We start from the raw sequence: 26,683 nt of genomic DNA on the forward strand, positions 1-26,683 counted from the left end.
GTGGCCATCGCAGCTGGTGCCTTCGTCGGGTGCCACTGCTCCTCTCTCCCTCGGCCTCTGAGCGTGCATGGGGCTACGTGTGCGCCATGCACGCCCTTCCCCGTGACATCACAGCGAGATTTTTGGGTCGCGGCTCCGCATCTCGCGTTCACGCCTTCCCCGGAGTCGTCTGCCAAAAATGCAGCAGCGCTTTCACCTCTCACCAACTCCCGCCCCACTCCCTCCCTGCCCATACACACACACACACATACGCATACGCATACACATACGCATACACAATTGAGTCGATTGCGTACACGCAGCACATTTCTTATCCCCGCACCACCGCGTGTGAGCTCATGTTGACCACATTCTGCTGGGTGCCCAAGGGGGCTATGAAGGCTACCCCAATCCTGTCCACGGACACTGCTGAGCAGGCACGCTTGAAGCTGCGCCATCAGCACCCCGAATACATCGAGGAAGAGCAGCAGCAGAGGGATTCCAAGAAGACTCGGGCCACCAGCGAGGAGGCGGAGAACGAGGACGACGACGTCGATGATGACGACGAGGACGGCCTGAACGCGAACGTCGACGAAACACTGCGCGTCTTTGCCGGTGGTGGGCCTGGCGCTCTGCTGGAGGAGGTGGAGTCGGACGACGAGGAGGAGCTGGAGGACACCACCTTGAAGCCGACGGATCTCGTCTTCACCGTGGCGTGCGCCGATGCACAGGCCCCGCGGCTGGAGATGTACGTCTACGACGAACCGGAGGATAACATGTACGTGCACCATGACATGGAGATTGCGGCGTTCCCGCTCTGCAGCTCGTGGCTGACAGACGGCACCATGTCCATGCTGGCGGTGGGGACCATGCTGCCCTTTATCGAGATTTGGGCCTTGGATGTGATGGACTCTGTCGAGCCCGCGATCATCCTCGGCGGGTGCGAGCGGCGGTCGCATAACTACTCCAAAAGGATGCTGAAGCGGAACTTGAAGGCGGACTCGCACACGGAAGCGGTCCTCTCAGTGAAGTGGAACACAGTTGCGCAGAACATCTTCGCCTCCGGCAGCGCCGATCGCACCATCAAGCTGTGGGACCTCAACCAAGGCGGTGTCTGCCTCGGTACTTACAGCGAGCTGGAGAAGGTGCAGTCGCTTGACTGGCACGCGACAGAGGCGAACCTACTTCTCTCGGGCGGCTTCGATGCGAGCATGGTGCTTCGTGATTGCCGCCAGCCGGACCAGACAGCGCAGCGCTACGGACTGCCAGGCATCATCGAGCATGTCGAATTTGTTCCCTCGGCCGGTGCAGCCGCAGCATCCGCACCTGTCGTAATGGCGTCGACGAGCGGGGGCCATTGGGCTGCGTTCGATACACGCATGGCAAGCAGCAATGCGGGTCACAGCCCAGTCACCTCACTCTGGCAGCTGCAGCCGCACCAGGCCGACATGACGTTTAGCTGCTCTCGACAGGTCCCAGGCCTGTTCGCGACGGGCGGAAAGGAGGGCGAGATCGCGCTGTGGGATGGGCGAGACAGCAGCGCCGCTCCGAAGATGGTTGTCTCGCGCAGCTACAAGACGGGCTCGGTGCTCTCTCTCAGCTTTCACCCAAACTCGCCACACATCTTGGGTGCAGGTGGCGCCTCCGGCGCACCGCTGGTGTACACCATCACCTCTGACATCTACGACGTCTTTCGGTAGGTGACAGAAGGGAAGAAAGATGCGGGATTCGGTTATGAGTAGCGGGAGGACGGATGCCTGCGTGGGCTCAAGACGGTGAATCCAGTCCTCATCACGATTAAGCGACCGCGGCAGGTCGCCTCCGCTCAGCCTCCTCTTCCCCTTTCTCCCACACACTGCACACCGCTGCAGATATCGTCGCCTTCCTCCGCTTCCCTCTCGTCATTCTCGCGATTTTCTACTGCCGTGCAAGCCAGCAGATAGCTACACGCACGTACGCACGTGTAGGCGTAGTTTTGCAGACACGCGTGCCAGGGGACGTGCCGTATGCGTGCGGCGGCAGCCTTGCTAATGTGGCGCGCTTTTTCTTGCGCGTGTCTCTGCATGCAACCGCATCGCCATCTTTGTGAGCCTGCTCGGCTTTGGTGCGTCACTGCGCCCGTGCGAGCCACGCTCCGGATCGCTGTTCTTCCCCGTCTCACCTACGTGGTCGGTGTATGGGGGCGAGATCACCCTCACCGGGGGTGTGCGTATGCATGTGAGGGGGCATGGCTAGTGGATAGTGGCGAGGAAGAGAGGAAGGCACGGAAAAGAGGCCAATGATGATGGCTTGATGGACGGTGGGGGAGTGCTGCCATTGCTGTTGTTGAGGCAGGAGGTGCTAACGGTTAAACTCCAAGTCTATTAAGTGCGGAAGGGACGCGCGCGCGCACACACACAGTCGACGACAGCCGCAACCACCGGCATACACGAGAATGAAGCCCGTTTGGAAGAGCAGGTGGTTTCGCCAGCGAGTTCCCCCCCCCCCCCCCGTACGCGTGTCTGCCGCATGCGGAAGTGATGAGGGGAGCGTGAGGCGCCGGCCTGCTTTGCCACGATCGCCTCGCCGATCCCTCTCCGGCCTCGTCTTTATCCACATTTCTCTTGTTGGCTCGTTTGACTTCAGGGTGAAGAGAGGAAGAGAGAGACTCACACTGAAACACCCTTCACACATCGTGTGCTTCTATATGTATATGTGTGTGTGTGTGTGCGTGTTTGTGTGGGCCTCTCTCCCCACCTTCCGAGACACCGACGTACCCTCTCGCCTAAGCTCGCCTGAATCTTTCTCCCCGCCATGCTCACCGTCTGTGATGAAGTCTTCCCTATACTCCTTCTCCTCTCTGCACTATTCACGCTTCTCATTCTTTTCCACACGCACACACAAACCACCGCCGCCCGCTCTCCTGTGATCACTGTGCCCGACGCCCTCCCTTTCCACTGTGCAGCTCAGCTCTCTTGTTCGCTAAGTTCCACTCACTCTCCCCCCGCTTTCTCCCCCCACTCGCCACCATGAAGATCTTCAAGGATGTGCTGACCGGCTCCGAGGTTGTCTGCGACAATGACTGCCCGTTCGACGTGGAGGGCGACATCATGTATGTGGTGAACGGCCGCTACATCGACGTTGGTGGCGAGGACTACGGTATTTCTGCCAACGTGGACGAGGACGCTGCGGAGGGCGCGACGGGCGAAGTTGCGGAGGGAAAGGAGCGCGTGGTGGATGTGGTGTACAACAACCGGTACACGGAGACATCGTACGACAAGGCGTCGTACATGGCGCACATCCGCAGCTACATGAAGCAGCTGCTGGAGAAGATCGAGAACGAGGAGGAGAGGAAGGTGTTCCAGACGAACGCTGCAGCGTTCGTGAAGAAGGTGCTTAAGGACATCGACGAGTACCAGTTCTTCATCCCGGAGGGCAACGACGAGGACCCGGACAACGGCATGATCGTGCTGTGCCGCTGGGACGGTGAGACGCCGAGGTTCTACTTCTGGAAGGATGGCCTGAAGGGCGAGCGCGTCTAGACGCGTCGCTGACGATGGCTCTGCCGCGTGTGTGAACGCACTCGTCTGCACCCACACCCCGCAACACGAACCCTTCCCTTGCTCTCCCCCGGGAGAGCCGGGTGCACGCGCGCGCTTCTCCCCCCCCTCTGTGCATGGGTGCGCTTGCTTCATGGGCTGTGCGACGTCGGAGGTGCTGCGCGCGCCCACGCGGGTGATCACGTCGCCCCCCTCCCCCTCTCTCTCCGAGTTGTGAGGCCCTATCTCGCTGTCTCCGCACGTCTATCATTTTCCTCCTACTCAGCTAACATAACTTTAAAAGGAGTGAGGAGAGGGATGATGCACGCACACGTGGATATCTTGTGTCTCTAATGGACTCTGTTACGCCTTCTGCACCTTCGTTGTTGGGTAAAGTGCGAGGACGGCACGGAGACAGACAGGGGTGCGTGTTTTTCTGTGCGTGTACCATGGAGATAGCCGAAGTCGTGGGTCATGGCACACACGCACGCAGAAGTTTGAGTGATGGTGCGTGTGCAGTGTGTATGTGTGCCATCACCACCCCCTCCCCCTGCCCCGCTCGCTCGCTCCTCCACAGGCTTTTTATATTTCGTTTCCTTAGAAGTGCCTCTAGTGTGCATGTGTGCAGGCACATATCTGTGTGTGCACGCGTGTTTGCGTGACTGTGCGCGTGTACGGACTCCTGTGGCAATACGAGCCCTCTTCCCCTACCTCCTTCCATCCCCCTCCCTTCCCCCTCCACACACACACACACACACACAGCATCACCACGAAGAGGGTCGAGCCGGAGTCCGCAGACAGGAAAAAGAAAAAGCATCCAACACCACCAAAGCCAGGCCGTTTGTGGACGCTAGAGAATGAGCGAACAAAACGCAGGTGCGCGTGGGGTGTCCTTGCGTGAGCCGCTGTGCGCGCGCTTGCCGCAGCAGATGGGACGGTCGCCACTGTCCTCGAGGGAAGCGGTAAGAGCGGAAGGGGGCTGGGGCAGGGGTGGTAGGGGCTAGCGCGAGAGTAGCCTTTTTCCTGTGCGTCTGTATCCCCGCCCTCCGCCTTTCTCGGGTCCTTCTCTTCCTACTCCGTGGCGCAAGGCAGCCGTGCGCCATGGCCCCCGTCTTCAGTATTGCACCTGACGCGAAGAAGAAAATGCATAGGCAACCACCAAACAGTGGGTGCGCCCGCCTCTGTGCACGGTGTCGAGTGGCGCACAGCTTCCATCGTGTTTAGTGTTGCTTATCTGCCTCCTTTCTCTAATTCTCTTTCCTTCCATATCCGCGTTTGTGCAACACTGCATTGCGCTTGCGTGATCGCGCCTGCCACGCAATCCCCTTCCCCTAACAAAACACACACGCACACACAAACCACCGCCGCCCGCTCTCCTGTGATCACTGTGCCCGACGCCCTCCCTTTCCACTGTGCAGCTCAGCTCTCTTGTTCGCTAAGTTCCACTCACTCTCCCCCCGCTTTCTCCCCCCACTCGCCACCATGAAGATCTTCAAGGATGTGCTGACCGGCTCCGAGGTTGTCTGCGACAATGACTGCCCGTTCGACGTGGAGGGCGACATCATGTATGTGGTGAACGGCCGCTACATCGACGTTGGTGGCGAGGACTACGGTATTTCTGCCAACGTGGACGAGGACGCTGCGGAGGGCGCGACGGGCGAAGTTGCGGAGGGAAAGGAGCGCGTGGTGGATGTGGTGTACAACAACCGGTACACGGAGACATCGTACGACAAGGCGTCGTACATGGCGCACATCCGCAGCTACATGAAGCAGCTGCTGGAGAAGATCGAGAACGAGGAGGAGAGGAAGGTGTTCCAGACGAACGCTGCAGCGTTCGTGAAGAAGGTGCTTAAGGACATCGACGAGTACCAGTTCTTCATCCCGGAGGGCAACGACGAGGACCCGGACAACGGCATGATCGTGCTGTGCCGCTGGGACGGTGAGACGCCGAGGTTCTACTTCTGGAAGGATGGCCTGAAGGGCGAGCGCGTCTAGACGCGTCGCTGACGATGGCTCTGCCGCGTGTGTGAACGCACTCGTCTCCACCCACACCCCGCAACACGAACCCTTCCCTTGCTCTCCCCCGGGAGAGCCGGGTGCACGCGCGCGCTTCTCCCCCCCCTCTGTGCATGGGTGCGCTTGCTTCATGGGTTGTGCGACGTCGGAGGTGCTGCGCGCGCCCACGCGGGTGATCACGTCGCCCCCCTCCCCCTCTCTCTCCGAGTTGTGAGGCCCTATCTCGCTGTCTCCGCACACCGACGGGCATGCTGGCGGAGGTGTCTCGCATGCGCTCTACGTGCACCTCAGTCATGCGGCCCCACGGCAGAGCGTGTGCACGCTTTTCGAATTCGCCTGTTTTGTGTTTGCGCTTAAGCTTGAAAGTAAAAAAAAGAGAAAGGCGAAACGAGATGGTGGAAGCAGCGGCGGCACACAAGAAAAGAAGGTCAGGCGTGCGGTGCATTCGCAGGGGCTCGCAGCCACGCTGCCAGTGCTGCTGCTGCTGCTACACACGCACGCACGCACGCACGCACTCACACACGGACGCGCGCGCCAAAGAGGAGCTCAAAAGACAGACCGAACGACGGGCGGACCGTGAAGCACGGGAGGAGGTGAGGAGAAAGGACGACCGGCAAGCGGGACGAAATCGCCGCACGAAACGGGGCGCTGCCCATGGCACAAACTTCGCGAATGCGAGAAGAGGCGGACACTTGCGCGCGTCGCGGCTTCCCTTCATGCGCTTTTGTGCGTCTCAGTGTGTGCGCGTCTACGCGTGCCAGCGGACGTGTGATTGCCGCCACAAGCGATATCTGCAGACATACGCATGGCGCATGCGTGTGGCGTAGCAGCACACGGCGATAAGTAGTGTGATTAACACATCAAGTGAATTAAACACCAAGAGAGGGGAGGGTGGACAGAGGCGGAATGCCAGCGCCGACTCTCTGTCTTCTAAAAACGTGTGGCAGAGAGCATGGTGGCGCTTAAGAATGAAGAGGCAGGGGTGGTGAATAGCGTAAGTCCAGTGTGAAACGGCGCGCTCTTGTGCGTGCGTGCTGCAGAGGGGTGCTCCAGGCGGAGCGCATCCCCTCCCTCCTTCCCTGTGAATACCCTTCCTCTCTCTCGCGCGCGCTCCGCAGCGCAAGTGGATTTGTGCGCGTGTGCATACTGCTGACGATGGAAGCAGCGGCGTCACAAGCCTCCACTGCTTTGCATCCAAACCACCAGACAAGAGCACGGCGACGATGACAATGATATCCACGGCCCCGCATCCTCTTTTCCGCCTCTGCCTTTCTTTTCCTTCATGCGTTGTCGTACGCTTGCTGACGCAAGCGCTTTCACGTAACAGTACTTCGTCTTTCTGGTTTCCATGGCGCCCCGTCCTCTTTCTGCCGCATCGGCAACATCGAGAAGTGGTGGTCGCACAGCGTCCAAGCGCGCGCACACACAAAGTCAGGGCATTTTAGGGCGCAGAAGGGCAACGACTGAGTGGATGTGACGCACCCCTCCACTCGTTTCGCCTCCACCCAATCCTTCACCAGTGCAGCCGTCCCTCCTCCTCTCTCACTTGCTTTGCCATATTATCGACCCCTTAACGCCCCCCCCTCGCCGCCCCCATCTCTCTCGTAGACAGATACAGCTTTCAAACTCTTGAGCACGTATATATATATATACACGGGCACACCTTCATAGACGACTGCACCCACTCCTCTTCCCTCCTCCTCCCTGATGGCGGAGCCACAGTCGCGTGCGCCAGCCCCCCTCTGTGCCGGAGCCACAGACAATGTCGTGGCAGCGTCGGCGGGTATTTCCGTCAACGTGCGTCTCTGTAAGCACCTTCTTCAAGGTTCTTCTCACACTCGGCCACAGCCGTTGACGAGCTCGGTGTTCCTCGACGCACTCGCGCGGTATCCTCTACCAGTCGTCTCGGCGGCCACTGCGCACGATGTTGCCGGCTCAGAGCAGCAGCTGCAGCTGCACCAACTGTCAGCCCACTCTCCTTCGCAGCCTTTTTCAGAGGTGCCATCGGAACCGGCAACGGCCGCGTCCGCTTCGCCGATGCGGATTCGCATATCCACCGCATCACCGCGTGGCGAAGGGCGCATGAGTTTCAGCGGCGCAGCCCAGCATGTTGCCAGTGATCTGACAGCTGCGATAAACCAATTCTGGGCTCTGTCACCCACCTCGGCGGCGCCGCATTCCCCGCTGCTCACGACTGTTGAGGAGGACACGCAAGGCCCTTTGCATACAGCCGCCGTCGTTGCTTGCAGCTCCGCATCTCAGCAGACGCCGCCTCCCCCGCCACCGTGGGTGGCCTTCTCGCCCTTCCGCTTTTGCGCTGATCCGTCGTTTCACGCAGCGCTGCAACGCCTTCCGAGACACCGCGGCGACACAGCCGATAATCATCAGCTAAGACAGCGCGCTGTGGCGCCGCCCTCGCCGCCGAGTCGCCATATGCCCGGCCTCTCCTTCCTTTGTGCTCCTACCGGGGGTATTGCTCCGGCATCGCGTTCGGCTGGGGAGGGCCCGCATGGCACGCCGAGCCGCGTCTCAGCGGCGGCCGCGGCCACCGTTTCCGCTTCTGACGGCGACAGCGTGCCCTTTGATGCGCCGCTAGGCGCCCCGTGGACGATGATGGATGCGTGGTGCCACGGCTTCGCGGCGACGGCGGCGGAGGGAGGTCGAAGCCGCAAGCGCGCGCGCACTGCGAGTGCCACGGCAGCTTCGCCGACGAGTGCGGAGCCCACAATTTTCGCGCGTCTTCATTTGAGTGACACCTATGACGGAGGCAGCGCGAGGATGGGCTCAAAGGACAGTCCGTTGCCGACTGTGACCACGGTTGCTTCGCACGACACCTTCCGCAGAAACCCTTCGCCCGACTCGTTTGCGACGCTTCCCTCGTGGGCCTCTCTGGCAACGCCGCACGAGACACTGGATGAGCCACAGAGCCGCGTTCCTGAGGAGGATGACCTGCTCGACCTGCTACTTGGGGTGGAGCAGAATGCATCTCGGCCGCCCGAGTTTGCTGGTAGGCTGCCGTGTTCACGGGCGCAGCTCATGGAAGCTACAGGAATGACCGGCGCTGAAGTGCACACGGAGGGAGAGGGTGAACGAAGCACCTTGGCGAAGCGCGACGGGAGTGCGACGGTGTCCAGCAGCATGACGGTCTCGAGACTGGGGACGTCTGCGGCGCGTGTCGGCGCCGACGGGCTTGCTACGTCCTGCGTGCAGATGAATCAGGTGACGACGTCGCTGGCCTTGACAGCGACGGCCACTGCGACCGCGACGCCTCGGGGGCCGGCTCTGAGTACGTCTTCAGCTGCCGACTTCTTCTGTAGTGCCGGTGACGCCAACAACTGCGAACACGTGCCCCTTTCCACCGTGAAGGACCTCAGAAGCACGTGCGCGCGGCTCGGCCTGCTGAGCACGGGCTCGAAGACGACCCTGCAGCAGCGCCTCCGTCTTTACTACGCGTCCGCACCGGCGCCGCAACAGAGCGGCGCTCGTGTCCCGCTGGTGGCGGCTGCCGCGAACTTGTCTTCTGCACTGCATGTGCCGCTCGACCCCAGTGCAACCCGAACGGGGGGCGAAGTTGGCGCTTCTCTTTCCACCGGCTCTCCTCCACGGACGGTCTTCCGCTACCGCAGTCCGTCGCAATCGTCAGGGTCGGTCCTGCCCGCATCTGCTGCTGCAGTGGCAGTCGGTCAGCCGCGCACCTGCGCTACTGAGTCAGTGAGTGTGCCGGCGACGCGGGCGGCTGCGACCGCTGCATGGGAGCATGCGGCGGTATCTACCTCTCCTGTAGCTGCGGCTTCGGGCCAGCGTGGTCGTCTCGTCCCGTCCCCTACGCAGTTCCTTCACGATCTCGCCTCTCGGACGACGCGGACACCTCACACGGCGCTTGCCACTCTCTGCGATGCACACTCGCCCCCCTCCGTGACAGCCGCGCGAGCGCAGCAGGAGGAGCTGACGAGCGAGACGGGCCGCGTACGCTGGCAGTGGCTCGTGGACTTCCGCGAACGTTCCAGCGCACATCGTGGCGGCGGCAGCAGCGGCAGGCGCCAGCATGAGGGCATCTTGGACATCTTTCGTAAGCAGCATGTGCCGTGCACATCGATGATGCTGCCGGTCGGTGACTTCATGCTGTCCGTGGAGCTGTCGCCCGGGGAGGCCGCTGCGATGCACGTGTGTGGTGTTGCTGCAAGTACGGAGGCGGATGCCGGAGTGCCAAGAGCCTCCGCCACGGCCGAGGGTGCTGCACCGGTTCTCAGCCATGTCTGCTCTCTTGTTGTGGAGCGTAAGACGGCCGCGGACTTGGATGCGAGCGTGAAGGGGGCACGCTACACAGAGCAGCGGCGACTGCTAGCGGCGTCGCCGTTTCGCTTAGTGGTGTGGCTGGTAGAGGGTTTGGTCGTTGCAGGCGGGAGCGGCAGCGGCTTCTTAAGTCGCGGTCAGCGCCACCGCCTTGGCGGTGGCGGTACAGAAAGTGACACGCAGCCAGGCAGTCGCAGCCCATCACCCGCACCGTCACCGCCGGCAGAGAGCGCGCGCCAACGCGTTGACTCGGCGTGTGCTTCGCTGGGCCTCCACGGGAAGGGCTGGTTGGTGGTGCGCACCCGTAACACGACGGAGTCTGTGCAGTTTCTGAAGCTGCTCGCGACTCACGTCGCGCGGCAACTTGCCAGTTATCGTCTTCGTCGTCGTTGCATGGGCGAAGGCAATAGTGGCATGGTGGCTGGGATTGATGGCTGTGCTGCCTGCCAGAACGCAGCGCAGGACCCATCCGCACAGCGCGTTGCACGCGCAGATGGAGGAGACGTTCATTGCGGTAACATCTTCCGCAGCGCAGGTGATGGTGCGTCAACGACGTGCATGGCGGCCACTGTCGCGCTGCTGCAGTTAGCTCCCACGAACACATGTCTGCAGTCCGTGAGTGCCCTGCAGCGGCACCTGCGCGCAAAGACGGCATTTCCGCGCATGCTCATGTGCGTCCGCGGCTGCTCCGCCACGCTCGCGTCATTGCTGTCCTCCAAGTACGGCACACTGCTGCGGTTTTGGCGAGAGCTGAGACGGCGCGGCCAGGAGGTGTGCGACGCCGACCCCGATATCCAGCGGCTCACCACAGCTCAGAAGAAGGTGTACGTACTGCTGACCGAGTTCCTGCTCGCCAAAGACTACTTCTGATGCGGGTAGCGCACCAGTGGTGATGGGGGAGTGCGTGTCTGCACGTATGTGTGTGTGTGCGTTTAGCTTGTTTGCTCGTGTTGTATTCACGCTTGGAAGCGCGCTAGCGCCGCTGATGCACGAGTGCGGGTGCGCGCCTGTCTGGTCAGCTGACGCAGCTGGGAGCTGGGAGGCTTTAACGTGAAGCAGAGTACCTCGGAGCGAACCACAGTGTCTGCGGGTGTCCCTGTGCTCCTGTGACACGCAGAGCGAGAGGTGCTCTTGCGCGAGTGCGTTTCCGTGCCTGCGTTCATTATGCGACGCAACTCTCTCCGGCCTCTCAATGTATCGACGCTCGTTGGTCTGCCACGCGTGGTGGGCATCGGCGCGATGCACACACGTAGACGTACACAAAGGCACACCCTTGTGTTCCTTCTCGAACAACGAGGCGCACCTCACCGATGTCTCTCTGAACGCTATGTGTGTGTGTGTGTCTGTGTGTGTGGTGACTGCTCTCGCCCACGCGCCCAGGCGACGCTTTACTGTCTGCGTTCTCTCCCTTCTTCTTGCTCTTGGCTCTTTTACACCTTTACACACGCGCATTATCCTTGATCGGCCGATGCGTGTCACGGCTGCATCGCACAAGTCTGCGCTCCATGGTCCACGACGCTACGCGCATGCGCAGCCACGCAGACGACGGCAACAGCTACAAGTGACAGAGAACCTCCCCCCCGACACACGCGCACATAGACGGGGTCAGAAGACGGAAGGGAGCTGCAGGCAGCATCTATCAGCGTATCAAAGGGTAAGAGCACGAGAGCGGAGAAGGGCCGGGCGAGCCACCAACACATCATCCGAGGCCTGCAGGGTCACTGTTATACATACACACGCACACACACGAAGCTCTGCCGGGCCCATTCCTTTTTTTTTTTCTCACCTACCTGCGCTTCTTGGCCTCTTGCACGATCGCCTCTTTCTCCCCAAGCGCCTGCCCTTTCACGTCCTCTCGTCCTCATTTCCGCCGCTCGTAGCGAGGGCCTCTCGTGCAAGTTCCAGAGGGACACATACACACATACACGATACGATCCAGGCAGCACTCGAGGAGTGCCAGGGCACGCGCACACGCAGACTCGCCCGCACTCGTAGCGAGACGAACGTGGCCTATAGAGTGCATCTCGCGGCATACGCTAATGCCCTCGCATGCACACACATAGATGCACACACCACATAAGCGCATACGCCGTATATTCCACATTCTCTGAGGCGCTCAGATCGGATCAGCAGTCCCCGAAGGCTGCGGTAGGCGTGCACAGTTTGCACACACACACACACACACACACACCAGCGCACACTCGCACGCACCTGCCATTCACATTCGAAGATCGCTGTGCGTTACTGACTCGTCCTGGCTGTCACAGAGTGCACTCTTTCGCTCCGGCCTTCCTCTTCTCTGTGCACGAGTAGGAGCGCGCCGTCTACGCCCACCGACAAGACACCTGCGAGTAGCCCAGCGTCACCCTTGCCTTTTGTGGTCCTCCCTCTCTCCCTCCTCACCTGGTTCTCCTCACAAACACACACTCACACCAGCGCACTCCCTTGCATATATACATATATACATATATACATATATACATATATATATATATGTATATATTATGTATTCTCTCTCTGTTCTCCGCTCTCTCCGCCACACGAAAGTCATCGCACATCGAGGATGCCTACAGCGGCGTCATTATCATCCGCATCGACTTCGACGGCGACTGCTCGAGCGGCCCCGCCGTACCGCACAAACGAGTCGGAGTGGATACCCGCTCTCGCCTCTGCCGTTCAGCGCAGCCTTGAAGGCGGTGCTGGGAGCAGCAGCAACGGCGGTAGTGACAGCGCTGGGTGGAACCCGGCAAACAGACATCAAGGAGCCGCCCAGAGTGCGGCGATGAGTGCTGCCCGGGACACGGCGCCTCCCTTGGCGGAGTACCAGGCTGCTTATCAGTGCCGTAGCCTCCATCAGAGCGGTTTTGTCGCGGTGCCTCCTCCGGCTCGCTTGTATCCAGCTCTTGGAGGTAGTATTGGTGCAGGCAGTTGCGGCAACCTGAAAATTGGCAGCAGCAGCACTGGCAACAACATCTCCGTCGCCTCCTACGCGCCTCCTGCACCGTTGTCGACCCGTCATGCGACACCGGACGCCAGCGGATCTTCCGCTCTGCCACCGTCTCTGGCACATTCTGCCGTCCCCGCGCCAGGGGCGTCGCAGCGAACGGCAACTACGTGGACCTCAAGTATGCCTGCGACTGCCGCATCATTTCCCGTCTCCTCTGTCTGCGACCCAGGTGGTGGTGAGCTGGCTGGGTCGAGCGCCGCTGTCGGTGTCACTGCTGCTGCTGCTCCCTCGTCTTCGATGTTTCCTACCATGCCACCCCCAGCCGTGCCCAGAGGCGGGCTGGTCAAAGTACCTCCCGCTGCCGCTTCAGCTCCTGCCGCTGCGTGCATGGCGCCGTCGCCGTTGACGTTGCGCGACGTGAAAGCGGAGATGCGGCGCGTCGCCAAGCAGCTCCGCGAGGCGCAACACCACCGCGATGACCTCGTGCTCCTGGAAGACGAAGAGCACGACGCGACAGACGAGCTGCAGCAGCTAGATGTGCGCATTGCAGAGCTGGAACAGCGGTTTGCACGCTTCCGCGCTTTCCAGGCAACGCTGCTGAACCGCCCCACACCCGCCTCGACGCCGCCGTCCCTCTCTTCCATGTCGTCCTCGCTCGTGCGATCACCGCACGCCACATCGGTGATGGATCTCGGCGGTGCAATCTACAGCAGCGCTGGCGTTGTCGGCTACACCGGCGGCGGCGAGCAGAGAGGCCCGCTGATGCAGAGCACTGTGACATCGCCTTGGCCCGCCGCGCCAACGAGTGGCCCCCCTTCAGCAGCAGGGGCTACTGGTGCACCACCACCACACGGTGACTGGCCCACCGCCATGACCGAGTACAGCGTAAACCGTGGTGACATCGGCGGCTGTGCCCTGGAGCTGCCAGGTCCGTCGGTCTCCGACGCCAACGGGGGTACGACGAGCTTCCGCAGTGCCGAATGCTCGGCCCCCTCCGCTCGCAAAGGCTTCTCGTGGGAGGCCTACGAACAGCAGGTAGACCCGGAGGCGCTGTCGCGCGACGCCCTGTCTCGCACCGCGCACGTCGAGCTCCCCGTGAACCCCACGCACCAGTATGGCGGCGAGCGCTTCCCGTGGTCAGCGGAGCTGCGGCGCATGATGCGCGAGGTGTTCGGGTTGCACGACTACCGCTTCTGCCAGCTCGAGATCATGAACGCCTGCATGGACGGCCGCGATGTTTTTGTGCTGCTGCCGACGGGTGGCGGCAAGTCCCTCTGCTACCAGCTTCCTGCGCTGATGCCCAACCCGGCCCAGGTCACCGTTGTCGTGTCGCCGCTCATCTCGCTTATTCAGGATCAGGTGTACGCGCTGATCGCAAACGACATTCCTGCCATGGCCCTCACCGGGCAGACCAACGACGCGGCTCGCCGCAGTCTCTTCCAGGAGTGGGCCTCCGGCCACGTCGTGCACACGCTCGTGTACGTGACGCCGGAGTACTTTGGCCGCAGCGACCACTTTGTGGGCACGCTGCAGGGGCTTGCCGACAAGGGGCTGCTCTGCCGCTTCGTGATTGACGAGGCGCACTGCGTGTCGCAGTGGGGTCACGACTTCCGGCCAGATTACCGCAAACTCTCGGTGCTGAAGCGGCAGTTTCCACGCACACCCATCACGGCGCTGACCGCCACGGCGACGGATCTCGTGCAGCAGGATGTTATCAAGACTCTTGCCCTGCGCGACGCCATCATCTTCAAGGGCTCCTTCAACCGAGCCAACCTCAAGTACTCGGTGCAGCACGTGCGAGGCAAGCAGGTGATCCCGGTTGTTGAGGACCTCGTACTGCACCGATTCTCGCCGTCGTCGTGCGGCATCGTGTACTGCCTGTCGCGCAAGGACTGCGAGGAGATGGCGGCGGCACTCGTACGCAGGGGCATTAAGGCCTCCTACTACCACTCCGAGGCGGCGTCGAAGAATGAGCGGCAGGAGCGATGGACGCGTGATGAGCTACAAGTGATTTGCGCTACCATCGCGTTTGGAATGGGCATCAACAAGCCAGATGTCCGCTACGTCGTGCACGCGGCTATGCCCAAGTCCATCGAGGGGTACTACCAGGAGAGCGGCCGCGCCGGCCGTGACGGTTTGCCGTCGGAGTGCGTGCTACTGAGCACCACCACAGATCGACAGCGGCAGGAGCGGCTGATCCACGGCTCGAAAGACTGGCGCGCCTCCCTCACCTCGCTGCACCGCATGCTGGCTTACACCCTCAACAACGTCGACTGTCGCCGGCGCCAGCAGCTGCACCACTTTGGTGAGCAGGTGGACGTCCATTTTTGCCTTACGCAGCGGGCTGCCGCTGGCGGTGGCGCGGGGCCGCCGCTGCCACCGACGCCGGCCGCATCAGTGTCTGTCGTCACGCAGTTGTGTGATAACTGTGCCAGCAAGCTGGCCGAGGGCTGGACGGTGAAGGAGGTGGACGTGGGCAACATTCTGCTTGATCTGTACGCTATTATCCTGCGTCTCGGCACCATGACGTCGAAGCAGCTGATCGGCGTGTACCGCGGCTCTGTCTCGGAAATGGGGCGCACCGTCGAGATGCGCATGCGCATGAAGGGAACGCCGGCGGAGTACAAGAGTGGCGCCAAGCACTCGAAGGTACTTTTGGACCGCACGCTGCTCGAGGGGATGCAGCTCGGGCTCTTCGAGGAGCGGCTGGACAGCATCAATGACTTCGCCGTGTGCGCCTTTGTAGAGCTTGGCGGCACCCCAGCAGCGCAGCAGCTCCACCGCGACATCAAGGCTGGACACCGCGTCATAACGCTGCGCCTGCGAAATGTGAAGGCCCGCAGTAGTAAAGGGGATGCGAGCTTCGGCGCTGTGGCCAGTGCTGTTTCGGGTGCCACCGCCAAGGACGACATGCCGCTCGTCGAGCTGTTTGACTGTGCCAAACGACAGGCGGCCGTGGGCGACGGTCGCGGCACACGGGCTTCGGCGGCAGCACCAGAAGAGAAGAAGCGCAAGCCCGAGGCAAAGAAGGGGCGCCGCGGCAACAGGTACGTGCTGGACGAGGCAGACGGCAGCACTGATGACGACGAAGGGGCGATCTCATCCATCGAGGAAGACTCTGCAATGTCGAACAGCATGGCGTCCTTTATCGACGATGAGAGCAGCAGCATGGCTACCCCATCCTACATCTCCAGCGTGACGACGCCGCAGCGCGATGGGGCCGGGGCATCGGAAGCAGCTGCTGGTCGCCGACAGCGCACTTCATCGACGGCCGGGTCGCAGGACGGCGTCCTCTCGACGCTGTCGGAGGACACCCGAGGCCAGCCGCAAGTGCATCAGCCGCCGCGGAAGCGCACTCGCGGTGATGCGGCCGACCAGCGAGCGGCCGTGGCGCAGAGGGGCCTAGGCGGCACTGCTGCTGCACATGCGGCTGCGGCGTCGACCGTCCCTGCAGCGCGGCTGGAGCGCCTGAAAGCGCTTCTGCAGGAGGAGATGGATCGGCTCGTGCAGACCCTCGTGAGCCAGGCGGTGGGGTGCCGAAGTTACAACGTGATGCCCAAGAGCACAATTCTGCGGCTGACCGACACGCTCGCCATCCCTGGCTGGGGCAGCGTCGGCGACCTCATCGACCTGGAGGGGATGGGCAAGAACAAGGTGAAGCGGTACGGCGCCGACATCCTGCGGGTGTACCGGCATTTCCGCTACATCCACATAGGCGACGTCGAGGAGCTGTCGGAGGCAGAGGCGGCGGAGGTGAAGGATGTGAAGACGGCGGTGCGGCCGCGCAATCGCCTCGGCCGCGCAAACGCCTCCGCTGGCGAGTTGATCGTTGAGAATGACGGGGAGGAGGAGCGCGGTGGTGATGGCGACCGACTAGCGAGTGCGACCGCGTCTGGTTTTGTGGGCGGGATCGGCATCGAAGCGGGAGCGATAAACGGCCGTGCAACGCATCAGCAGGCACAGCGCCCGATACTGCTGGACCCAGTCACGCCCGAGAAGGCGCGCGCATCGGTGTCCTCGGCCGCAGGCACCCCATCACGCGATGGCGGCAGCGGCGTGGCACTGCCAGGCACCCTCGGCGACCAGCCGCGGCAGCGACGCACGATGTTCACCTTTTCATCCACCACAGCTGCCGCTCCAGCGGCGGTGCTCATCGGCATCGGCTCCAGATCATCCTCTCCGCGGCTGTCTCTTCAGGGCCACGAGGGGTGCGCAGCTGCACCACCGCTACCACCGCCAACAAATCCAGCTGCCGCAGTGCACCGTGTCGCGGACAGCTACGACCAGCTCACGTGCGATCCATCGGTGGCCAATGCACATGGAAACACACGTATGATTGCTGCCCCCACAGCAGCAGCCGCTCTGCCGCCGCACGAGCCGCATCCTCATCAGCCTCCCATGCCGCAGTTCTCTGTGCCTCTATTTCCGGAGCCGCCTGCGTGGCAGACGCCTGCCACTGCCGCCGCTGCTTCTGGTGTGCCATCATCGAGCACGCCGGCGCCGCTGCTGTTGCCCCACAACAGCACCGCCGGCGGAAACGCCCATCTGTTCTCTCCCAGCTCACCCTCCTTTACATCCGCCTCGGCGCCTCTGGGCGGCACAGGACTTCCCATGGCTCAGCGACTGTGTCCACAAGTGCACCACCAGCCGTCCACGATGATGACGCTGGCGGTGCCTTCTGATGCCGTGAGGGGTGGTGACCCTAGCCTGTCAGACACACTCCGGGGAAGTGGTCAGACCGGCGCTGCCCACGCCGCCGAGAACAGCGAGCTACTGATCGGGAGTAGCCCTATTCCCACGCAGCAGCAGCAGCAGCAGCTACGCCACACATACTTCTTCAACTGTCAGAGCGCTCCGCAAACGCTCAGTGGAAGCGGCGGAGAGACTGGCGAGGGGCAGCAGAGTAGTAGCGGCGTGGTGCTGCTCGGCGCCGACGGACCTACTCAAGGGCCCTGGACGCCGGCCACGTCTATGGCGGGCTGCAGACACGACGTGCCGCCGCCACCACCGCTGCATGCGGAAAAGGGCATGCACAGCGTCGAGTACTTGATGGGCCTCTGCAATGACGCCCGGCTCCGCACGCCGCTGAGCGGGCGGCCGTCTGGCTCGGCGACTCGTGGCGGTGGGGGGCCCTCCCGATCCACGATGCCAGCGCCAGCACGCGCCGCGGCTTATTCCACCGGCGCGGCCACGACGAACACCGACCATGCTGTGAGCCATTCACTTCCCTGCCCCACGACGGGCGGAAGGCCGCTCGGCAGTGGGTCGACGTTGTCCTCGTCCTGCGCCGAGGAGTCCATCTCCTTCTCAGAGCGGCCACTATTTCAGACCAGCACGCCAGAATCCGCCCCACAGCTGCAGCTGCAGAAGCAAGAGAATGGTGCGGCAGCAGGTGGCGATAATGGCGCTGGCCGCGACAGGCAAGAGGTCTTCACCGTCGACGATGACTCAGAATAAGCGTAGGATGAGGAGAGTGGGGGGGGAGAGCATTCGCTCGTTGCTGCTGCTGCTGTTTTGGAAGACACAGAGAGAAACGATGCGAGTGGCGCGCGTTAGTTGTGGTGGTGGTACTGAACAGGTTTTATGAGGTGTGTAAGTGCTCGCCTGTTTCTATCTCTTCTCCTCCCCCCTCTCTGCGCGTCTGTGCTCCAAGGCGTCACGGCACGCAGCGGCGCGTGGGCCTTTCTTGCCGCCGTCCGCTATCGTACCTTCTGTTCCGTCCTCTGTTTTGCTGTTCGCAACGTCGGCACATGCGTCTCTCGTTGGTGCGGTAAAGCGCAGCAAAACTATCGTATAAAAGTCGACGTGCGGATGAGCGAGTCACTGAGCGCGCCAGTGGCGCATGCATGTGTGTGCGGGGGTGTACGCGCGCGACGTGGTGCGTCTTGCAGCAAGCACTCAGGCGTGGTTTCCCCACCCCTATCGGCTGCGTAGCGTCAGCGCCGGACAACACTGTACCCCCCTCCTAACTTTCCCCTCGGATGAGGGGAGGGCGCGGAAGGGCAGCCATCGAGCCACGCCGCTCTTTCGGTCTGTTCTCTCTCAATCACTTTCTCTCCGATGGATCTGCACCCCGCACTCTTTCGTTGGGTGGCGTTCCGCCGCCACCGCTCACCGCCCCCGGTCACGGGGGCCGCTGCGGCCGTGCGCGCTCCTGCGCGTCGGCCACCTGCGTTGTGGAAAGAGCTCTGGTGCCCTACGTCCGCGATTGGAGTAAGGAAGCCCCTTCCTACACACACACACACACACACAACAAAAAACGAAGCTTACATTTTTGTGTGTCGCCGTCATCCTCGTTAGCAGCGGGCCATCTCCCAGCAAGCGACGCAAAAGCGGGCGTTCCCCCCCCTCCCCCCGGCCTACCACACCCACGGGGTAGACACAGCGATGCGCTGGAGATGATCAAGGCAGTTCTCATCATCAACACGGCAGGCAAGATCCGGTTGCTGAGCTTCTATGAGAAGACCATCTCCCTCGCGCAGCAGCAGGAGCTGGTGCGCAGCATCCATCGCGCCATCGCCCGCCGCGGCGATGAGCTCTGCAACTTCGTTGACAACTTCAAGGAGTGGCCCACCCCGGACACCCGCGTCATCTACCGCCGCTACGCAACCTTGTGCTTTGTGTTCGTGACGGACTCATCGGAATCGCAGCTGGCCATCCTCGATCTTATTCAGGTCTTCGTCGAGTCCCTCGACCGCACGTTTGAAAACGTGTGCGAGCTAGACCTGATTTTCCACTCGGAGAAGGTGCAGTACACGCTGATGGAGATGATCATGGGTGGCATGGTGCTGGAGATGTCGCGTGACGAAATCATCCACAGCTTGGGAGAGATGAACCGGCTCAGCGCCAATACTGTCGCAGAGAACAGCACGTCTCGCACCCTGTCCGGCTACCACTGACGCCTTCATTGTGGCATCCTCAGGCATCCCCTGTCACACACGCAGCTGAGGTCTCCCGCACGCTCTCGGAGGACAGGGACGCGTGCGTGCCTACACACTCACGCACGCCCTCCTTCTTACCTTCCCCTTTCACAGCTGCTCCGTTCATCGGCAGTGGCGTAGTCGCGTGTGCCTTGGGCGCTTTTTAAACGTTACCTTTCCCGTATCCTTGCCCTTACCGAGTTGTGTGCCATCTCTTCCCTTGTCGTTCCCTGTGTGCGTGCGTGCCGTGTTAGCCGGTACAAGGAGGGGAAGGCGGCAGAGGGCGGCGCGCGGGGTGGGTCGGTGGTGGGCTGATCGACGCGGTGGCAATCACGCTGATGTCGATATCGACGTTGTTTGTCGTCTGAGGTGTCTGCGGTGGTACAAGCCTGCACACGTGCGGAAAGGGCCGCCACATCCTCGTGCGATGGCCAAGGCGGGGACTCTCTTGCACTTTACTTGCGTGCTAACGCGTTCTCCCTCTTTTCTTGCTTTCTCCTTGCGTGCAGCCCTCGTGGCGCTCCACACACACACACACACACACACACACACACGCACACGAGCGCAGCTCAACGCAGACACGCTTTCGCACGCGTCCATCGATATATACGTAGGCAGGGCATTCTCACTGCAACGCAGGGGAGGGTATGTACGTGACGCAGCAGCATGCGCAGGAGGCAGAAGCGTTAAACGTGCATCTTCTGGACGACGTGAATCAGCTTGCCCGGCTGGGACAGTGCCTTCCAGCGCATATCTTCGGCACAGTTCTGCCTCTGGTAGGCGATGAGATTGCAAGCGGTGCGGCGGAGCTGAACGCGCAGGTGGAAGGTACGCGCCAGCTTCTCTTGCAATCGGCGGTGCTGCGGCGGTCGACCGTGCTGGCCCCACTGTTGAAGCAGCAGCTTGTCACGCGGGCCATCCAGCTTCAACGACGCCGTGCACAGCTGGTGCAGCAGCTCCAGCGCCAGATTCGACACTGGCGCTCGGCTCCACCAGGAGTCGGCGCGGCTTCAGTTTCCAGCGGCGGTGGGCCCTACAGACGCGGTGGCCCACTGAGCGGGTCAGCAGCAGCGGACCCTGCGCACACTGGCGAGGGGGCACTGCGCGGGACATGGGCCACGCTGCGGGAGGCGTTCCGCTTTGAGGAGGGCAAGGCACACCTTGTGCAGGCCCCACTGTGCCCGTCCGCTGCCGCGTTACGCGCGCTTCTGGCCGAGGTGGTGGCGGGGGGCCAGAGCGGGCTGCACCGACGTGTTGTGGAGCAGGTGGCCGGTACCAGCCCGCATCACGGCCAAAGTCCCACCACAGCCTCCCCCTCCACCGGGGCTCTCGGAAGCTCTCCCAAGGGCGACCGTGATGCAGACATGGGCGGCAGCGGCGGCAGTGCCGAGGACGCAATCGAAGCTGCGCTACAGCTCCTCCTCCGCTACGCAAGGCAGACACGGGCGGAGGAAACGCGGGTCGATCGCACTGCAGCACGAGGAAGGGCGCCGCGGTCTGGGGCATCGTTGCCGACGCCTGCTTCGTCGGCGCCTCTCACCGGAGCCACCGCCTTCCAAGCCTCTGAGGTCGATGGTCGCCTACAAGCTTCAGATCTGACCGGTGTGTGTAACGTGGACGTGCGCTCCGACGACGCGGAGGAGGACGTTTTTGAGAGCAGCCCAGCTCTCCGGCATCAGAGCGCCACCACAAGCGCTGATGAAGCACCAGGTAGAGACGCCGCTTCTCCGACAACACAAACGACCTCTGCCGCAGGGGCGGCACCAGAAGAAGCTTCCATGTGGCTCCGCGTCCCTGGCATTCTACCCCTCGGCCAGTACTGCGCGGAGCTACCGTGGGTAGCCGACCTCGCCGACCAGCGGTACACCGAAGCACGGGAGCGCAGGAAGCATGGCAACGGCGGCGCTGGTGAGGTGGGCTATATCAGCCGCCATGTGCAGCCTGGGGAACAGGGCAGCGGCGAGGGTGTGGAAGGTAGGGAGGCGCGCTACGAGGCTGGCTACATCGCCCCCACCCCCGCAGCCCTGCAGATGATGCCGCCAATCGGCTACCTCTTTGCCCCTGCGTTGGCGGGCGGCTCTGTTGGTAGCGCCTGCAGCAGCGGCGAGTCCGTCGTTGGGCGTGCCATGCGCCATGCCGCTGGTGGTGCGGCAGGTGCCCCGGGCGCGGCACCTGCCGACTTCCACGCAGACCGCGAAGGGGCTTCCTCTGCGCAAGAGGAGGAGCGCTCGTGGCTGGCGCGTGTAGTGGTCAAGTGCGTCTCCGCTGCCGTGGATGCAGCTTGGCAGAATGTGGAGGAGACCGTGGTGGCGCCTTTCTGCGCTCAGCGGCGCCGTGACTTCTCATCCCGGGTGCTCTCCGCTAAGGCCGCGCTTGCTGCTGCAGATACGGGTGCTTCGGCAAGGGGAGGAGAAGCTGCAGACGACGAGGAGGAGGTGATCACGCAGTTCATGGAGGTACTGCGCGTGCGCTACGCTGTGGAGCTGGCGGCCCAGGTCTTGGCGGCACGCCACGCCACGGAGCTGCTGCTGGACAGCGAGGACAGCGTGATCTTTGCCGAAAGGCGCCTCGTCTCATTAGTGGTCGGCGGCGGTGCTTCTGTGGCAGCTGCGTGCAGCGGGGGCCGCGGCACGGCGGCGGCTCAGCGAGCGTCACCGTCTCCAGCGCCGGTGCTCACCTGCACGGTGCTCAGCCTTCCAGGGGTGAAGGAAATCTTCTACGTGCTGGCGTACTGCACGGGAGCGGCTCTGCTGTGTGATGTGGCCGCCGCTGCAGCGGCTTTCGGCGACGATGTCGGCGGCCGACGGGGAGGCGCAGGTGCGCGACAGCGACAAGAGTACCTGATGGTGGACGTGGACGCAGAGGATAACGAGGAGGAGGATCTGCAGGAGGAAAGACACCCGGGGAAAGACGACAACCGCCTGACTGATGGCCCTCGACGCGTCCGCTCTCCCTCCGCGGCACAGCGTGCAGACCTTGCCAACGAAGAGGACCCTGTTGCCCGGCGGCAAGCGTCTCTGCAGGCGTGGGCTACGCTCTTCGAGGCCGAGTACCTAAGAGGTTGCCACAACACTGCCGCCTTCGCGGATGCGCCTTGGTCTGCCGGTCCGGCGTCGGTGTATTCGTCTTGGTCGCTGGCCCCCTACTACCGTCTGTGGCTGTACATGTGGGAGTACGTGCTAATCGTGGAAGCGCCTGCGCCCTCATCGGCGAATCCTCTGCACAGCGGTGGCGCCGGTCTCGCTCAGCTTCCCGTTGAATTGCGCACGGCGCGGCGCTGGATGGAAAAGGTTATCCGCGCGTCTGTGATGCATGGCTGCGCCGAGGCGGGACTGCTGGTGAGCAGTGCCACGCCGGCGAGCCTCGCATATGAGCCAACGGCGTGCCTGCAGGCGCACCTATCCGCGGAACAGACGGAGCGACTAATGCAGGCGACAACAGTGCAAGCGCGTCACGCGCTCTTGCATGTGTCCGGGGCTGGTGGGGGCGCAGGGACAGCATATCACTGATGCTCCCCTGCGTTCGTGCTCGTGGTAGTTGCAGCGCACTGTCACCTGGCGAGTAGTGCCACGCTCTGTGTGCTGTGCGAACGTGGACACATGGGCAGATGCTGGCTGCTGTTTGCGTTGATACGTCTTGTTGAATTTCTCTTTGGCGAGGCATCGCTGTTCCGCTCCGGGGTGTCCGTGCGCACGTGCTCCTAGAAGCGTACAGCAGACTTGAAGGACATGTCTGGGCCGGTAAGATACGATGGCTGAAGCGAAAGGAGGAGGCGCGCTTCGAAAGAAAAAGGACAAGAACCCGAATTAAGGTAGACAGGAGACGGTATAGGACGAATGGGCGACAGAGCCGTCGCTGCACGCAGCGAGCATTTATGCATTTAGCGCCTGCGAGTGGGTGCGGGAAGGCGGGGGATCTGCGCAGAAGCCCTCCGACAGACCTGTAGAGACACGGCGCCTACAGCAGATGTCTCTCCCCCTTCTGTCTCTCTTTCTTCACGCGTATTCGTCGTGCTTGTCCCTCTAATCGCCTAAGTGGCCCCTCAACTTCATCTTTCTTTCTCTCGTTGCTCTATCCCTCATCGCTTAGCCCTCCTCGCTGGACTCATCAAACCCACTCCTCCGCCCCTGCCTCTCTCCCTAACACGCACACGCACAGCAGCCGCAGGCTACGTTCTCCCCACCCACCCTCCTCTTCCACCCCTCTTCGCTGCCGTCTGCGAGATCAGCACTGCACACAAAGCACCTCCCCCCTACACACACGTACACACGCGCATACTCCGGCTGTTGCTGCGAGCCACGAAAATGACCACCATGGCTCGCGTGGATGAGACGCTGGCGCGTTTCAAAGGCAAGTCGCCGCGGGACAGCTACAAGCAAGTCTGCGGCGAGCTTGACGTGCACATGCAGCGCGAGATCTATGCGGCATTGCCAGAGAAACCGATGGCGTGGCACCACATCTACACGCTGGACTTGGGGAAGTCTCTGTTGGGCACTAAAGGCTGCATGGCGATGCTGCCTCTCATCACCGTCAGCACCTCGATGCGCAAGCTTAGTCTGCGCTCGTGTGGCTTGTCGGACGAGTTCGTGATTCAGCTGTGTGCCGTCCTGCAGAGCCACCCGTCCCTACGGTCGGTGGATATCAGCGACAACGAGCTCGTCACGGTGTACAGTGCGCCGCACATCATCAGCGTCATGCGCAACAACTCGAACATGGTGCTCTTCGACGTGTACAACACCCACGTCGGTTCCAACGTCGGTGACATCATCGCTAAGCTTGGCCAGCGCAATTTGGACAACGTCCTGCACTACTACGAGGACCGCTATTTCCGCATGAAGAACCTCTTCAACTATATGGACGCGGACGGAACGGGCTGGGTGGTTCTCAAGTCTCTCGTCCTCAACTGCCCATACCCGGTGCTGCAGGAGCAGTTCGTCGAGCGTATTGCCACTAAGCAGCCCCGCAAGCGTTCCGACAACACCATCAGCATCAACACGTTTCTGCAGCTGGTCTACATGAACTACAAGACCGAGACAGAGATCGGCGCTTATTCTAACAAGACGATTGATGAGCCCTACGTGTTCATAGTGGCGAACTGGAAGCAGTTGCTGCACGCGGTGGAGCGGTACAACGTGCGCGCCGCTGCCATGGGGGATGGCCAGGGCCCGCACCCTCCTGTGCAACTCCCCGACAATCTCCACCGCTGGCGTCTGCGAGATTACATCATAACACCTGACGATGCAGACGCCATGGTGGAGGGCGCGGTGCAGCTGATAGAGCACTCGTCGGCGATGGCGGAAGGGGAACCGGAGCTCAATGGGTCGGGCGAGCGTGCTGAGCTGGATGCCGAGGTGGACAGCGACAAGCAGACAGCGGAGAACGCGGCGGAGGTGGCCCCACTCGTGATCCCCATCACCATCCTTCTCCGGGCCGCCAAGTCAGTTCTCGTCTTTCCTCCCTCCGTCGCCAAGCCCTCGTACAGCTTCTACACCGACCACGACGCCGCTTACGTGCCGGAAATCCTGCGCAACGGGTCGCGTCTCTTCAGTGTCAGTCGCCTCTCCTGCCTCTTCAGCGGTGGTGCCTCCACCCCCGGCGACAGCGCGAGCTCGGCCGACGTCGTGCAGGACTCCACCGACCAGCCGCACACCTTCTCGCTGCCCGCGTCAGTGGTGAAGATGGTGGTGGACTTCTTCAACAAAGAGCACAAAAAGATGCCCACGAAGAAGCAGTCCGTAATCCCTGACAGCCCCCGAACTCGCCGGGACAAAGCGATGGAGAAGGCATCGATCCCCGTGCCGACGTTCCTTAGCGCCGAGTTCGTCAGCGACCTGGAGCGGGTGTGTCCTCGCTTCCTCGCTGACTACTACGCTCGCCACGCACTGCTGATCGAGGATGGCACCATCACGCTGCAGGAAATGGTGAACGTGCTGGACGAGATGTACGCGCAGTGCCGAATCGACCGCCTCATTTCGCTGGCCGACATCAAGGCCATGCCGGACCCGATGAAGGATAAGTCCCTGGTGAGCTTCGTGACCGCCCACTTCGCGGACCGCGACGAGGGCATCTCCTTCTTGGAGCCGTTCAATGACTTGGTAGCGTACTGAGAGCGTGCAAGAGGTACTCACGCACGCGCAGGCACACAGACAGACACAGGCCCATAGACCAAAGTCTACGACGCGCGCCTCTACTCATCCTACCACAGCTCAGCAGATGCTGTCGTGTGCGCCCACAGAAGCAGGGCTGTGTGTAGTGGCTGCCACACCGTCGTTGTTCTCTTATTTGATCTTCTCGTTTCTGTTCCCAGCCTCTCTTTCGCTTCCTTTCCCTCCTTTCTCCCCTCTCCCATCATGTGGGAAGAGCATGTATCATGCAGGCGGCACGCAAGTCACGCTTTGCTTTATATGTCGTGTCTTTGTACATATCTACATATCTATATGGATATCTACATATCTATATGGATATCTACATATCTATATGGATATCTACATATCTATACGGATATCTACATATCTATATGGATATCTACATATCTATATGGATATCTACATATCTATATGGATATCTACATATCTATACGGATATCTACATATCTATATGGATATCTACATATCTATATGGATATCTACATATCTATATGGATATCTACATATCTATATGGATATCTACATATCTATACGGATATCTACATATCTATATGGATATCTACATATCTATATGGATATCTACATATCTATATGGATATCTACATATCTATACGGATATCTACATATCTATATGGATATCTACATATCTATATGGATATCTACATATCTATATGGATATCTACATATCTATATGGATATCTACATATCTATATGGATATCTACATATCTATATGGATATCTACATATCTATATGGATATCTACATATCTATACGGATATCTACATATCTATATGGATATCTACATATCTATATGGATATCTACATATCTATATGGATATCTACATATCTATATGGATATCTACA

At 61.3% G+C, this 26,683-nt stretch overlaps 8 protein-coding genes across 8 annotated transcripts; all 8 read left to right on the top strand.

Moving 5' to 3' along the window:
* Nucleotides 1-374: 374 nt before the first annotated feature.
* LINJ_24_1550 (conserved hypothetical protein) lies at nt 375-1,679 on the top strand (the record flags this gene model as incomplete). Its single annotated transcript, XM_001465941.1, has 1 exon — nt 375-1,679. One exon carries the CDS (start codon nt 375-377, stop codon nt 1,677-1,679), a length of 1,305 nt encoding a protein of 434 aa, XP_001465978.1.
* Nucleotides 1,680-2,987: 1,308 nt separating this feature from the next.
* On the top strand, nt 2,988-3,500 carry LINJ_24_1560 (putative IgE-dependent histamine-releasing factor; the record flags this gene model as incomplete). The annotated part of the gene is made up of 1 exon (XM_001465942.1): nt 2,988-3,500. The coding sequence occupies one exon, from the start codon at nt 2,988-2,990 to the stop codon at nt 3,498-3,500; it is 513 nt and encodes a 170-aa protein (XP_001465979.1).
* Nucleotides 3,501-4,979: 1,479 nt separating this feature from the next.
* On the top strand, nt 4,980-5,492 carry LINJ_24_1570 (putative IgE-dependent histamine-releasing factor; the record flags this gene model as incomplete). Its single annotated transcript, XM_001465943.1, has 1 exon — nt 4,980-5,492. One exon carries the CDS (start codon nt 4,980-4,982, stop codon nt 5,490-5,492), a length of 513 nt encoding a protein of 170 aa, XP_001465980.1.
* A 1,728-nt stretch (nt 5,493-7,220) lies between these two features.
* On the top strand, nt 7,221-10,676 carry LINJ_24_1580 (conserved hypothetical protein; the record flags this gene model as incomplete). Its single annotated transcript, XM_001465944.1, has 1 exon — nt 7,221-10,676. One exon carries the CDS (start codon nt 7,221-7,223, stop codon nt 10,674-10,676), a length of 3,456 nt encoding a protein of 1,151 aa, XP_001465981.1.
* A 1,693-nt stretch (nt 10,677-12,369) lies between these two features.
* On the top strand, nt 12,370-18,210 carry LINJ_24_1590 (putative ATP-dependent DEAD/H DNA helicase recQ; the record flags this gene model as incomplete). Its single annotated transcript, XM_001465945.1, has 1 exon — nt 12,370-18,210. One exon carries the CDS (start codon nt 12,370-12,372, stop codon nt 18,208-18,210), a length of 5,841 nt encoding a protein of 1,946 aa, XP_001465982.1.
* Nucleotides 18,211-19,151: 941 nt separating this feature from the next.
* Nucleotides 19,152-19,652, top strand: LINJ_24_1610 (putative adaptor complex AP-3 small subunit; the record flags this gene model as incomplete). Its single annotated transcript, XM_003392514.1, has 1 exon — nt 19,152-19,652. One exon carries the CDS (start codon nt 19,152-19,154, stop codon nt 19,650-19,652), a length of 501 nt encoding a protein of 166 aa, XP_003392562.1.
* A 668-nt stretch (nt 19,653-20,320) lies between these two features.
* On the top strand, nt 20,321-23,182 carry LINJ_24_1620 (conserved hypothetical protein; the record flags this gene model as incomplete). The annotated part of the gene is made up of 1 exon (XM_003392515.1): nt 20,321-23,182. The coding sequence occupies one exon, from the start codon at nt 20,321-20,323 to the stop codon at nt 23,180-23,182; it is 2,862 nt and encodes a 953-aa protein (XP_003392563.1).
* A 795-nt stretch (nt 23,183-23,977) lies between these two features.
* On the top strand, nt 23,978-25,780 carry LINJ_24_1630 (conserved hypothetical protein; the record flags this gene model as incomplete). Its single annotated transcript, XM_003392516.1, has 1 exon — nt 23,978-25,780. One exon carries the CDS (start codon nt 23,978-23,980, stop codon nt 25,778-25,780), a length of 1,803 nt encoding a protein of 600 aa, XP_003392564.1.
* Nucleotides 25,781-26,683: the final 903 nt, after the last annotated feature.

This window comes from Leishmania infantum, chromosome 24, assembly GCF_000002875.2.
Source record: "Leishmania infantum JPCM5 genome chromosome 24".
Lineage (NCBI taxonomy): Eukaryota > Euglenozoa > Kinetoplastea > Trypanosomatida > Trypanosomatidae > Leishmania > Leishmania infantum.